At 37.8% G+C, this 13,232-nt stretch overlaps 2 protein-coding genes across 2 annotated transcripts; one reads left to right on the forward strand and one right to left on the reverse strand.

Annotated features, from left to right (window-relative positions):
* Positions 1–1,713: 1,713 nt before the first annotated feature.
* On the forward strand, positions 1,714–7,681 carry ube2c (ubiquitin-conjugating enzyme E2C). The gene is made up of 7 exons (XM_062996668.1): positions 1,714–1,815; positions 3,984–4,094; positions 5,145–5,172; positions 5,293–5,379; positions 5,528–5,732; positions 5,830–5,889; positions 7,503–7,681. The coding sequence occupies exons 2-7, from the start codon at positions 3,994–3,996 to the stop codon at positions 7,538–7,540; spliced, it is 519 nt and encodes a 172-aa protein (XP_062852738.1). The 5' UTR covers positions 1,714–1,815; positions 3,984–3,993; the 3' UTR covers positions 7,541–7,681.
* A 2,587-nt stretch (positions 7,682–10,268) lies between these two features.
* Positions 10,269–13,232, reverse strand: zgc:109913 (regulator of G-protein signaling 9-binding protein). The gene is made up of 2 exons (XM_062996669.1): positions 13,031–13,232; positions 10,269–10,780 (listed from the first exon to the last, which is right to left on the reverse strand). The coding sequence occupies exons 1-2, from the start codon at positions 13,230–13,232 to the stop codon at positions 10,269–10,271; spliced, it is 714 nt and encodes a 237-aa protein (XP_062852739.1).

The raw sequence follows: 13,232 nt of genomic DNA on the forward strand, positions 1-13,232 counted from the left end.
TTTAAAGATGTGGTTACACAACATTTTCTGCGTTTTCAATAATGTGCAAAATTATTATGTCCCTACTTGTGGATAAATGCATAAATTACGTGTTCTGTTTTGTGAGTTAGTATGTGGTTTGATAATTGAGAAAATGAAACTTTTTACCTGTTTCAAATCTCTAAGTTTTAGGGCTTCTGTTTTCTTCCACAGTCTAACAAACATACCGTTGGGTTAATTGGAGATACTAGAAAAGTCCCTCTAGGTATGAGTGTGTGTGTGTGTAAATGTGTGTATGTGTGTTTAGGGCCAGTGATAGCTCAGTGGTTAAGGTACTGGACTAGTAAACAGAAGGTTGCCGGTTCAAGCCCTGCCACCACCAAGTTGCCACTGTTGGGTCCTTGAGCAAGGCCCTTAACCCTCAATTGCTCATCGTGTTCCGCTCATTGTGTAAGTCGCTTTGGATAAAAGCGTCTGCTAAATGCTGAAAATGTAAATGTGTATTTTGCCCTGTGATGGACTGGTGACCTGTCCTGGGTGTTTCCTGCCTTTCGCCCAGTGAATTGTACCCGTTGCAGACGCAAACCTGAATAGGATAAAGCGGTGGTAAAACAGACAATGAATTAATTAACATATTAAAATAGAGTAAATGTAAGATTTAAGAAATAAAGTAGCAATATTTCAGGAAAGCTGAATATCAAAATATTATAAAATAATCTAAAAATACAGGATCTTACATTTGTAATACTAGCAATCATATATTTTTCTCTTTTGTATCCTTTCAACAGTATTATGACAACAACATGAAAAAAATTTCAGGTTTTGGGCAGCACTGTGTAGTTGGTATTGCTGTGGTCTCACAGCAAGAAGGGTGCTTAGTTCAATTCTCAGGCTGGGCAGCCAGGCTCCTATCTGTTTGGAGTTTGCATGTTCTCCCTGTATCTGTGTGGGTTTCCACCAGGTGCTCTGTGTTCCTCCCACAAGTCCAAAGACATGCAATCAGGGCATTTGGAGTGTGTGTGTGTGTTTGGCGACCACTCCAGGGTGTTTCCTACCTTTTTGCCCAATTAATCAAACCCTGACCATTATAAATCAGTGGAAACACAGACAGTGAATTAATGACTTTAAGGTATTTTTTGTTTCACTAATGTAAAATCTATGGATACCATATCGTTATGATATTAGAGGGTGTGATGTTCTTAAATCTGATATTGTATGTTTGGAGTCTGCATACTATCCGTACATAGTAGTACGTTCAATCACACCAGTAAACCCTGCCGATACTCATTCAGCGTAATGTTTAGTAAAGCAGTAACAGGTTTAAGACGCAGGAAAACACGTTACATCAGTTAAACCAAATATAAAATTTAGTGTTACATATTATACCACTGAGTGTATTGATACTTGTTTAGAACACTGTTTAGTACATTGTTTACAATTGCATACTACTGCATTAAATAGTGTGTGAAGCGACAATGCCATTGATTATACCGTTTTAATCTTGACATACTATTTAGTACGGTAGTACGCAGTATGTTACGCGCAGCCTTGATTGCCTTCTACAGGTTTAACGGTTATAGACACGCCTACTTAAAGTCTCCGACCAATCAAATCAAAGGATTTCATAACTTGCATTGTTCACGGTTGTCAAGGCACTGCGTTTTGTTTTGCACATTCGACTCTGATTGGTGGACTTTGCTGAAAGGTCTTCCGTGATTGGTGAACGCCGTGAGCGAAACGAATGTGTAATTTAAGTTTAAACAGGGGGGCGGGATCAGATTTTTAAATTCTCGAAGTGTGAACTGCAGTGAGTTGTGTTAGCTGAGGAACTGATCGGTAATGTATTCTTAATGATACATTTATTAATATAGCACTGTTTGTCATTATGGTTATATAATGTTGAGCATTTATGTGTAACTTTACTGTTTTGATTTGAATTAATTAGCAATTGCTTTAACCTTGTAGCTGGGCTGTTGAAGATATTGCATTAGCCAATGGGTATTTTCTCAGATACATTTGATAGCAAATGCTGTAGAAATGAATTGCAGTGTAAACGTGTACTTAATGCTTTTACTGTATAGCTTTAAATCAGTATTTGTAATAATAAATTGCAGTTATAACTAAGTGTAGTAAGGGTGGTGGTAGCGGTGTTGGTTGCTAGCTTGGCTAGGTAACTGCAAGCTTACTGCAGGCTTACTGCAGTTCTCAGCGACGCTACTAACAAACATAAACAATATTCTATTTTTTACGTTATATAAGTGGTACAGATATTTAAATTATTATATATATATATATATATATATATATATATATATATATATATATTATAACTAGTGCTATTAGGTATGCTAATTAATAATGTGTTTAGTCAGTTTGTGGCTATTATAAATATTATTGACTGGACTATCCTTATTGTTCAGGCTTTAATTACCACAGGAATAAAACAAAATAGTGCCAATAGTCTTATCAAAACCTTCATTTTTGTAACTGAAACTTACACGAGACAAATGTTTGCACATTACAGCATAGTTTAGTTTATTAGCTGAAAGTAAGAAGTTAACATGTAATGCATGTTATGGCACATTTAATATATATATATTTTTTTTGTTTAATTCAGCCAATAAATATATTTTGCAATACATTTGTGGAATCCTAGTCAGTTTAGTTTTCTGATGGGCCTGATAAGATATTTTTATGATAGTTGACCAGTAGTGTCCAATTTTTTTGTCTAAGTCTGGATTCTGTGCTTCATCAATCAATTAGTTTTTTACTGCAAATCCTATTTTTCTGTGGCTTAAACATATGCCGTTTTGTACCCCTCCACCCCTAAACGTTGGGACAGTGGTAGCCTAGTGGGCAGGGCTTTGGGCTAGCAACTAAAAGGCTGAGGGTTCGAATCTCAGCTCTGCCATGCAGCCACTGTTGGACCCTTGAGCAAGACCCCTAACCATACAATGGCTGACCTCGTTCTCTGACCCAGCTTCCAAACAAGCTGGAATATGTGAAGAAAGAATTTCATTGTACTGTACATCTGTATATGTGCTGTATTTATGACAAATAAAGGCATTCAATTCTAGACTAAGTTCATTAACAGTTGTTTCTTGCCAACATTAGGAAGAAAACCAAAACTGTCACCTTTTTCCCCCCCCAGATGAAATTTGTCCAGATATGATCCAAAACCCATCCAAACAAACAAAACAAAAAAAAACTGTGCCAGGAATTAACAACTGCTGGAACGTTGGTGACAGTGATCACAGTGTAGTATGATCACAGATTGACATTACCTGTAAGATTAAAGGCTGTATGTGAGAAAGAAGCCCCTGCTCCAAAACCAGCACCTTAAAGCTCAACTCAAGTTTGTTGATCACATTGACAAACAATGATTAAAGCAGTTAAGCAAAAATAAGTGGATAGCACTGTTGCCCCACAGCCAGAAGGTTCTGGGTTTGATTCACAAGGGGAAAAGGTTCGGGTCCTTTTTGTGTAAAATTTGCATGTTCTTTCCATGTCTGCAGGGGTTACATCTGGCAGCTCTGGTTTTCTCCCATAATCCAAAGACATGCAAATTGGCTGTGAGGTTAAACCTGAACTAATAAATCGTGTAAACTGTGTCCTTTCATAAATGTAACCAAAGTGTAAAACATGACATTAAAATCCAAATAACAAAAAACTTGTAGTTGTAGTTCAAATTGCACCTTATGTTATGAATCGGTTATTTTATGTACATGTGTACACTTATCTCAAGTCAGTCTGTCAGGCAGACTAAATGTTGGATTAAAAGAAATTACTGTTTTGTTTTTAAGTCTGACCCAAGTACATGTTGCTGCGCACCTTTGCTTTAGAAACCTTGTAATACAGAACGTTAGCAAAGTCCACCTTAAGGAACAGGATGAAGTCCTGAACTGCTGCTGTAAAAGCCTGTGTAGGCTTTGACACAATCAATAGTGGTGATGATTGAACGGTGTTGTAATGTCAATTATTTTCCCACCTTTCACTACACATAGGTTGTAAACAATGGCTTCTCAGAATTTGGATCCTGCTGCGGCTTCTTCTACAGCTGCATTAAAAGGAAATGAAACAGCTGGAAATGTCTCAAAGGGCTCCGTTACCAAAAGGTAAGTCAGTCTGTCACTCAATAGCCACTACTAGGGATGCATATTTTTCCAATAACTGTTGTTTTGTTGACTGTTAACTGACACCACAAACAGCATATATTGAAGCTCCTCCATTATTAGTGCACTTATTATAGGCGGATAAGGAGATCTAGTTTTACACTAACATGAAGCCATGTGCAGAGATTAACAGGCAGACACAAAATAGCTTCAGTTTGTGATAGGTGGACACTAAATATAAATGCATTTAAAAATGTTTTTCTGTTTTATTAGAACATAAACACTTGAGCTTTAGCGTCCTTAACCACTACTGTTATTAACTGTTTACATCGTTTTGTGCACTTGTGTATCTGAGTTTATAAAATGTGATATGCATCACAAACATTAATCTTTACACTGGTCCATTTCATTTTCATCAGGCACTTTATCCTGATCAGATTCCTGACAGGTCCAGTTTTAATTGGAAAACATTGGGTGCCAAGCCGAAACACCCAGGCCAGGGCGCCTATTCATCACAGGGCTTTGACCTTCCCATTTCCCTTTCCCCATCCTTTTCCAGACTAGGCCGACTGAGATTCAGACACGGGTAGCATAATGGACCGCTGGTCCACCCAAGCAGCTCTTTATACTGGTAAACATGATTAAAAAACATGTGTTGACTCACTTTTTAAGGTGCATTGTTTTTACTTTTTCAAATAAGGTGGAAATGTCTGGACAACACAGTAAAAACAATTGTTGAAACAATGTGATTTAGTTATATACGTGTATTATGAGATTAGGAGAACTCTAGTCAGGTTATAGACATGCCCCCAAGAGCTCTTCACTCCACCAGGATGTGCCCACTTGACTCCAGTGCTAAATGACAAGCAGACACTTTAAATCACCGCAAATCCAAGAATTTTGCTCAGTGTAAAGTGCAAAAAGGACTAGACCATTTGATTGGATATTAATAAAGTAAGGCCAGATTGTTGTGCATGTAAATACACTCCAGTTTGGTTATATTTTGTAATGACAACAAAAATTGATCATTCCTTTGTCTCTCACTTATCCCAGACTCCAGCAGGAACTGATGACTCTTATGGTGAGTTCTTAAAATACCTGAAATGACTTTTCAGACTGGATCAGTTGTAATTAATTAATACGATTTTAATTAATTTTAAGTCCAAATCCTAAATGCTTCTTTTTTTTTTTTGGCTGGCAGATGTCCGGAGACAAGGGAATTTCAGCATTCCCAGAATCTGACAATCTTTTTAAATGGATTGGCACAATAGATGGTGCTCAGGGAACAGTAAGTTTCACTTTCTTGTAATTACTGTAATACTAATAGCTGTGGGATACCTGTCCTATATCTCGTGAAAAAATACAATTGAGATGAACTCTTCATGTCCACGTTTTGTAATTACTTTTTAACTTGTGATTTCTTTGATCTTTTTTAGGTTTATGAAGGCTTGAGATATAAGCTGTCACTGGAGTTTCCTAGTGGATACCCATACAATGCTCCTCGAGTAAAATTCATTACAAATTGCTTTCACCCAAATGTCGATGAGAATGGTTTCATCTGCTTAGACATTTTGAAAGAGAAGTGGTCTGCTCTTTATGATGTTCGATCAATTCTGCTATCTATTCAGAGTTTACTTGGAGGTAAGCTTGCTCTAATTTGTTTGCTCTAACTGTTTAATAGAAGCAACTACTTTTGCAAATATTAAAAAGATTTAACAACATGAACTTACTTTTGCAGAGCCCAATAACGACAGCCCTATGAATTCTGCAGCTGCGGAATTATGGGAAAATCAAGAAGGTAAGCACTTCTGTTTAGGTCAGGTCATATAAAGCCAATTCTGTTGCAGCTTTTGAGTGCATTCAGAGGTGCCAGCATCTACAGATTAAAAGTCAAAGCATTTCTTGAACTGGCTCCTTGCTGTGAATTGATTTTTTTTATTGTTATATTTAAGTATTTATTTATAATTTCATTTTTTTTAATGATGCTGAGTTGTAGGTTTTAAAAATGGTTTGTGGGGGTCCCCAGGTGGCACAGCGGGATATTCCGCTAGCACACCAGCGTCGAGATTCTGAACTCCTCGGTTCGAAACTCGCTGTTGCCACAGGTCGGCTGGACGCCATCTAGCAGGCATAATTGGCAGTGCCTGCAGCAGACACGGTTCTGCTAGGGTGTGGTCTTCAAACTCTGTGTATAGACCCTGATTGGCAGATAGAGAGGTGCCTGTGCAGAGTGCATAGGTGAAAAATTGTTCCGCAAAGGGCTGTGCGTGGGTCGGAGGAGGCATGAGTAGCAATATACCCACCTCGACTGCAATCAGGGATCACCCAGCAGCGACTATGCTAAAATGGGAGAAAATGCATAAATAATTTTTTTTTTTTTAATCATGGTGGAACTGTCATGGTTGAACACTAATCAATAAGCATAGCCTAAATTTTATCATCCATGATGAAACTTCTGAAATCTATGTTTGAATCTCAGAGTTGCTATACATAATCATGAGGCATCTTATGCAGACATGTCAAGATAAGCCTTAGTAGTGCCAAAAAGGGGGAAAGTGCTTTAAAATGTAATACACATCTTTTTTCTTTTTTAATTCATTATTCATCATATGTTCTCTATTATTTATCTCAACGTTGAGTGCCCCAAACTTCAGCTGTTATAGCAGTCGACAATGTATCTGGAAAGCATGATGTTATTTAAAAGAAATAGCTTGTTCATGGCTATGTCTGTGTAGTTTGTTTACTGGGTGTCTGGCTCTGCTGTGTTCTATGGTTATTGAAATATTTAAAGTAATATGTGGCAATACATTGTGCATAAAACAGATCTCAAACAGGCTAGTGAATTCTGGTCGGAAACTTGACAGTTAACTTTCAGCTGATAAATTTCAGTCTTAACTGCTGTCACATGCAGATATTAGGGTCAGAATTTCGTGCAACCTAAATCCATGCACCCAACCTGCCTTGTAATGGTTACTCTAACATGACAATGTGCTAAGTCACAAAGCACAAGTCATCCTAAACTGCTTAATAAGAGTTTACTTTGTTTAATTGCCTCCCTTATCACTAGATCTAAATCCAGTAGAGCACCTTTGGGATGTGGTGAAAGGCGAGACTCGCAGCCTAAATGCATCATGATTGCTGCTGATTTGTCAGCTGTACAATCATGTCAACACACTCGAATCTTAAAGATGTTTTCAATGAAAAAAAAAAAAAGTATTTAAAACAATCGTAATGTAAATACCCTGTAAAATTAATGCCACTAAGTATTTATTAGAGTGGTGTTCCTTCTTGTTATGCATTTATAGAGTCATCCTGTCATTACAAAAAGCAATATCAGGCAAAAAACTAAGCATTTGTCCACACCTATGTCTAGTTTGTTTGGTATTCATATTTATTTATTTTTTATTCCAGCTTTTAAAGCCCATTTGCTTGCAACCTACAAGAATTGACCTCCAGGAATAAAAACGTCTGCTTTTTCTCTTTTTTTCATGTTCTGACTTTTTTCCTTGCTTATAATTATGTAAATTTAAACTCTGTCTGTGTCTGTACAGTATTTCTATGTTTATTAAAGATATCTCAATTAAATGCCATTTAATTGTTGGACTTTTTATTTAAGCTTTAAGCATACTTCATTATCTGAAACCAATAATATTGTATTATTCTATACAGTTTTGTACAGTTTTTAGTTTTTTAATGTCTCATTGCATTTAGTTTGAGAATCTATATTAGACTGATGGATCATTGGGAAACAAATTTTAAATGACTGAGGTAAACTTTAATTTGGTAGATCAGCCAGTTCTGGAAATATTCAGCATTTTGAGAGTATCTTTAAAAGAGGGTGAATCGATGTCAGAGTTTATGTAGGTGTCTCTGATGTACTGTGGTTTCCTGCCACATTTGCTGTTTCCAGAAGAATATAGAACTTTTTTTTTTTTTAATCTGTTTTTTTCCACAGTAATAAAAATTATATCTAAACAGCAGAATGCATATTTGTGATGAATCATGTATGAAATATAAAGTTCAGTAATGTAATTATAAACAAAAACTTGAAACTCAACGTCATCTGGTTCTGGGAGTGTCATTGAGTTTAAAAGGCACATAAACTTAATTATGCAATTAATGAAAAGGAATAAAAATATGAGATGCATTTTTTTCAAGAGACAAAACTGGAACTGCAGTTAACTGGATTAGCTTAGTTAGATGCTGATGAGTTTTAAGGTATTTTTTCTTATAAGGATGTATGGAAAACCTGTTAATGTGTTCCATGCTCTCGTGGAACTGCATTTATTTTAGGCTAATGTAAAATATTGGGGTTTTTAACACTTACTCTAAAAATAACACGAGGATAATATAAAAAATACAATTAAAAACAGTTAAAAATCAATCATAAATACAATAAAACCTGCACTTCACCTTTATTTCTTTATTGTTTTCTTATGTTTCTTAATTAGTGGAGAGAACAAATAAGCAGCAATAATTAAGAGTTTTAGTGTTTCTATGTCGTTCTTTTAATACATTAAGTTCCTTTTTTTTTTTTCTCTCGGAAAAGCTGATTCTCACACTTTCTCAGAACTCCGAGCTGTAACACAAGTTTAAAAGTGAAAAAATCCAGATAAACACATACATTTGGAGCTTTCAGAATAAATTTGACGGTTATTCCACACAAATGCAGATTCGTCTTATATTTGCATGACGTTTTACTGCACCGCTTAAGCCAAGCGCTGAGCAAAGCGGCAGTCGCACACACGTTGAGTTTAAGGATAACATTAAGTTTAAGGGTACAAATTTCTCAACGAAGGGCATCGAGTTTCACAGATTTTGAGTTTAGGGGACATGAGTTACAAGGAACCACTGTATCATGAAAAGAGGGTAGCCCCAGGGTGTTGGAGACCAGATGTCTGACCTTATCACTTCAGAAATTTGGCTGTTCCATTTTGATTCTGTTGTACTCTGGTTTTGAAAGAATATTAATAAATAAAAAGAATATTCTTTCTCTTGAATTTTTTTTCTCATTAGTGACCCCTAATGCCAAGTTCACACTACACGACTTTTCAAGTCGTCAGGTCGCTGTACAGTTCACACTACACGACTGAATCTCTTGTAATCGGGAGTCTTTCAAGACTGATCGGCGATAGGGGGTTTCACACTACACCATCTATCACCAACTGGAATCGCAGACGAGCTTCTCTGGTCTTCCAAACTACGTTTTGTCACACAAAAAAATTTGAGAAGTGACGAAAGGTTTAATGATACCACGTACAAAAATGCACGTCAACAAGTAGCGAGCAATCAAAGTTTGTGCGCTGATGTGCAGCGTAAAAACAAAGGAAAAATAAATGAATCCGAGTGGATTTGGCAACACGACCAACAGGGATTGTTTTGTTCTGTAGCGAGTTGGAGGTTAATAAATATTTTTTTGTAATGTAGTGTTGGTATTATGGTTTGGCATGGACGATAAGTTCACAAATATTGTAAAGCTTGTGTGTGTGCCAATGTATTCTGATAGAAAATATATTATCCCCCTCATCACACTCATTGCCAGTCGCAACCGACTGATCCAGATATTCAACATGCTAGATATCTATCCTCAGTCGCCGAGCGGCTCGGATCGAGTTGTTGAGTAGTTCACACATAGCGACTGAGAGCCGAGTTTCGATCGGCGAGCGAACGCCGAGTTGCTCCCGAGCCGGCAAATCTAGCGTCGACCAGTTGGAGAGCCTAGTAGTGTGAACTAGGCATAAGGGGCCCTGTAATTTAAGGGACACTAAGTGGAAAATACAAATATCCAACAAGCACATGTTGCCTGCTATAAATAAATTATTTATTTTAAATTATTATTTTAGATTTGTGTATTCTGAATTAAGCTTTTATTATATCTGCTAAATGTAAATCTTTTTTTTTCTTTGCATGCAGTAAATAGTTACATTTTTAATTTGTACTATTTTATTTAATTGTAGTTTGTATGGTGCATTTTTAATTTGCAGGCAGCAGTTCAGATCTTGCTGTAGAGAGGGGGCAGTGTTGTATCTTTAAAAACATTCAGCTGTGTTGCGCAACATCAGAGCTTAATGAGTCTCCAAAGAGTCTAGATGAGTAACTTGCTGTTCCAGGTTATTTTAGCAATTCAGATGGTTTTCTCACTTTCACTACATTCCATGTTCCACTCATTAACTGGCCCTAGTTGAGCAGACAGAAAATGCACCCTATCCTGCAGTTAGAGTGACTGCAGCATCTGGATCCTCCATCTTGAGACACCACCTCTACTTGCAGCATCTCCGACAGGAGATCATCCTCCTCTTGCTGTGTGCACTCGGCCCATGCTTTATGCGTTGGCTCCACTGACCACAGTGGGACGTTCACCTTCTCCAGCATTTCCCGAAGCATATCATCAATCACAAACACATGGTCTTTCAGGTCAGGCTTCTGCTCGGCCTCCGTCGTCACCCAGGGGTTCTGCACCGTGGCTGCCCGTCCCGCCACTTCGGTGCCTCCTCCCGATGCACCTGTGTTCACCATGGCCCTCTGTTTGTTAAGTGGAAAGAGATGCTGGATTGCTGTGACCTTTTTCAGCTCTTGCTGGAAGTTCTCCAGTGCACACAAGAGCAGCGCCCATAGACGTTCGACCTGCTCGCGGTCTTCCTGGTCCTGGTCCATTTCAATCAGCAGTGTCAATAGTCTCCGGTGCAGCCCTGCCAGGAGTGTGATAAACAATGCAAGCATAATTATATTATTATTTGTATACAAAATAAGTGTAGGACCATAGGCTTAAAGAATGGTGCATTGTTTTTATAAAAGACAAAGCCAGAGAAAACTGGACTAGTAATCTCAGTCTGTAACAGGCTAAGAAATTATTCAGCTGTCATATATATGAAGGGTTCTTCATAAAGTTTCTGCACTTTTTAAACTCTATTAAGAATTTCAAAAACAAATTCCATCACTTATCTACAGTCACCTTCCTTTGCAAAGCATTTGATGCACTGCTGCTTTCACACCTTCACATGAAAATCTTCTTTCCCTTAAAGCTTCTTTGAGCGTTCAAAAACGTGGAAATCAGATGACGCTAAATCCGGACTATAAGCTCTCTCAGTCTCTCAGAAACAACCAATTACTACTCTCCTCCCACCCTCACCGTTTCCAACCAAAATATAAAAGTGCAGAAACTTAAAACTTTATAAACAAGGTCCCTTGTCTATAAATATATACACTAATCAGCCATAACATTAAAACCACCTCCTTGTTTCTACACACACTGTCCATTTTATCAGCTCCACTTACCATATAGAAGCACTTTGTAGTTCTACAATTACTGACTGTAGTCCATCTGTTTCTCTGCATTTGTTATCCCCCTTTCATGTTCTTCAATGGTCAGGACCACTACAGAGCAAGTATTATTTAGGTGGTGGATAATTCTCAGCACTGCAGTGACACTGACATGGTGGTGGTGTGTTAGTGTGTGTTGTGCTGGTATGAGTGGATAAGACACAGCAGCGCTGCTGGAGTTTTTAAACACCTTACTGTCAATGCTGGACTGAGAATAGTCTACCAACAAAAAATATATCCAGCCAACAGCGCCCCGTGGGCAGTGTCCTGTGACCACTGATGAAGGTCTAGTAGATGACCAACTCAAACAGCAGTAGTAGATGAGCGATCGTCTCTGACTTTACATCTACAAGGTGGACCAACTAGGTAGGAGTGTCTAATAGAGTGGACAGTGAGTGGACACGGTATTTAAAAACTCCAGCAGCGCTGCTGTGTCTGATCCACTCATACCAGCACCATGTCATTGTCACTGCAGTGCTGAGAATGATCCACCACCCAAATAATACCTACTCTGTGGTGGTCCTGGGAGAGTCCTGACCATTGAAGAACAGCATGAAAGGGGGCTAACAAAGCATGCAGAGAAACAGATGGACTACAGTCAGTAATTGTAGAAATACACAGTGCTTTTATATGGTAAGTGGAGCTGATAAAATGGACAGTGAGTGTAGAAACAAGAGGTGGTTTTAATGTTATGGCTGATCAGTGTACGGTGATTATACAGTATATTAACCACTGCTGAAATTCAAACCTGAATCTCAGCACTGGTTAGTAATATTAATTACAATTATGTTGATGGTATTCCTACTTTGGGCCCATTGTTTCCCTGTTAAACCAAATGAAGTTAATGAGATATATTATTAACATTATATTATATTATATTATATTATATTATTAACAACATTAAATATGTGAAGAACATGTTAAAAATGATTTGATTCTTTTAGCCACTTAAACATTTAGCATTAAAAGTATATGATTGATTGATTACATCTTAAATTTCTGCAGAAACTGTTTATCCTAAGCTGTCAGTACCATCAGTACTTATAGTAAATGTTTTACATTTAAACTATATGAATTTTAGGATATTTCATCATTTTTATGTCTTACCATTGCTTTATCCTGGTCAGGGTCATGTTGAGTCTGGCTTTCTTCAAATCACTGGGCGTGTAATACTGCAGTAACACACTCTGGACTTGGCACCAATTTATTCTGGGCCTTGGATATTCTCCTTCAGACTTTGCTGGTCATATTTATGTAAATGGACAGCAGCACTGCTAGTGGTAGTGGGCTATAGTATTTACCGTTGCGCCAGCCAAACACCCTAGGATAATTCTGTCCTAATATTTTGTTTAAAAACATCTATACTATAGACACATCTATTCCATTAGTGTTTGAGAACTGTTGTTGCCCAGCTGATAAAACTTACGACCCCCTGATTCAGAACATCAAGGATGCAGTGTGAGCATTTTGTTAACTGACTAAATAAAGCTGTTAATTAGTTTCTCCAAAACATGTCACAATGCTTACATTACACTTTATCACTGTGTATTTCTCTAAGAATTACTGGAGCAGTCTTGTAAATGTCCTGTCACTTCAGACTTGCCTCTTCTTGTTCCTACCTTTGCATATTTTATGTGCCAGTCCCCTGGTTTCCTCCAGCTCGTCCCTCAGGATGCTGCTGTCCGTGTTGCTCCCTAAGCAGGTGGCCATTTGCTGAAAGCAGGCTGTGAGTTTGCAGAAGGCTGCCTGCGCCTGCTCACATTCGCTCACTTGCCTCTTCTTGGCTTGGATTTCTCCTACTGACCTTCGCCAAAGATTCAT

This window comes from Trichomycterus rosablanca, chromosome 6, assembly GCF_030014385.1.
Source record: "Trichomycterus rosablanca isolate fTriRos1 chromosome 6, fTriRos1.hap1, whole genome shotgun sequence".
Taxonomy (NCBI): domain Eukaryota; kingdom Metazoa; phylum Chordata; class Actinopteri; order Siluriformes; family Trichomycteridae; genus Trichomycterus; species Trichomycterus rosablanca.

What these genes read in the sequence shown, in the direction of transcription:
- ube2c (XM_062996668.1), top strand. Translation starts at nt 3,994, where the DNA reads ATGGCTTCTCAGAATTTGGATCCTGCTGCGGCTTCTTCTACAGCTGCA. An exon ending in AGGAACTGATGACTCTTATG is followed by an intron (nt 5,173 to 5,292) that starts GTGAGTTCTTAA and finishes TTTGGCTGGCAG; the next exon opens with ATGTCCGGAGACAAGGGAAT. An exon ending in TATTCAGAGTTTACTTGGAG is followed by an intron (nt 5,733 to 5,829) that starts GTAAGCTTGCTC and finishes TTACTTTTGCAG; the next exon opens with AGCCCAATAACGACAGCCCT.
- zgc:109913 (XM_062996669.1), bottom strand. Translation starts at nt 13,232, where the DNA reads ATGAATCTTTGGCGAAGGTCAGTAGGAGAAATCCAAGCCAAGAAGAGG. An exon ending in GGCACATAAAATATGCAAAG is followed by an intron (nt 10,781 to 13,030) that starts GTAGGAACAAGA and finishes CACTCCTGGCAG; the next exon opens with GGCTGCACCGGAGACTATTG.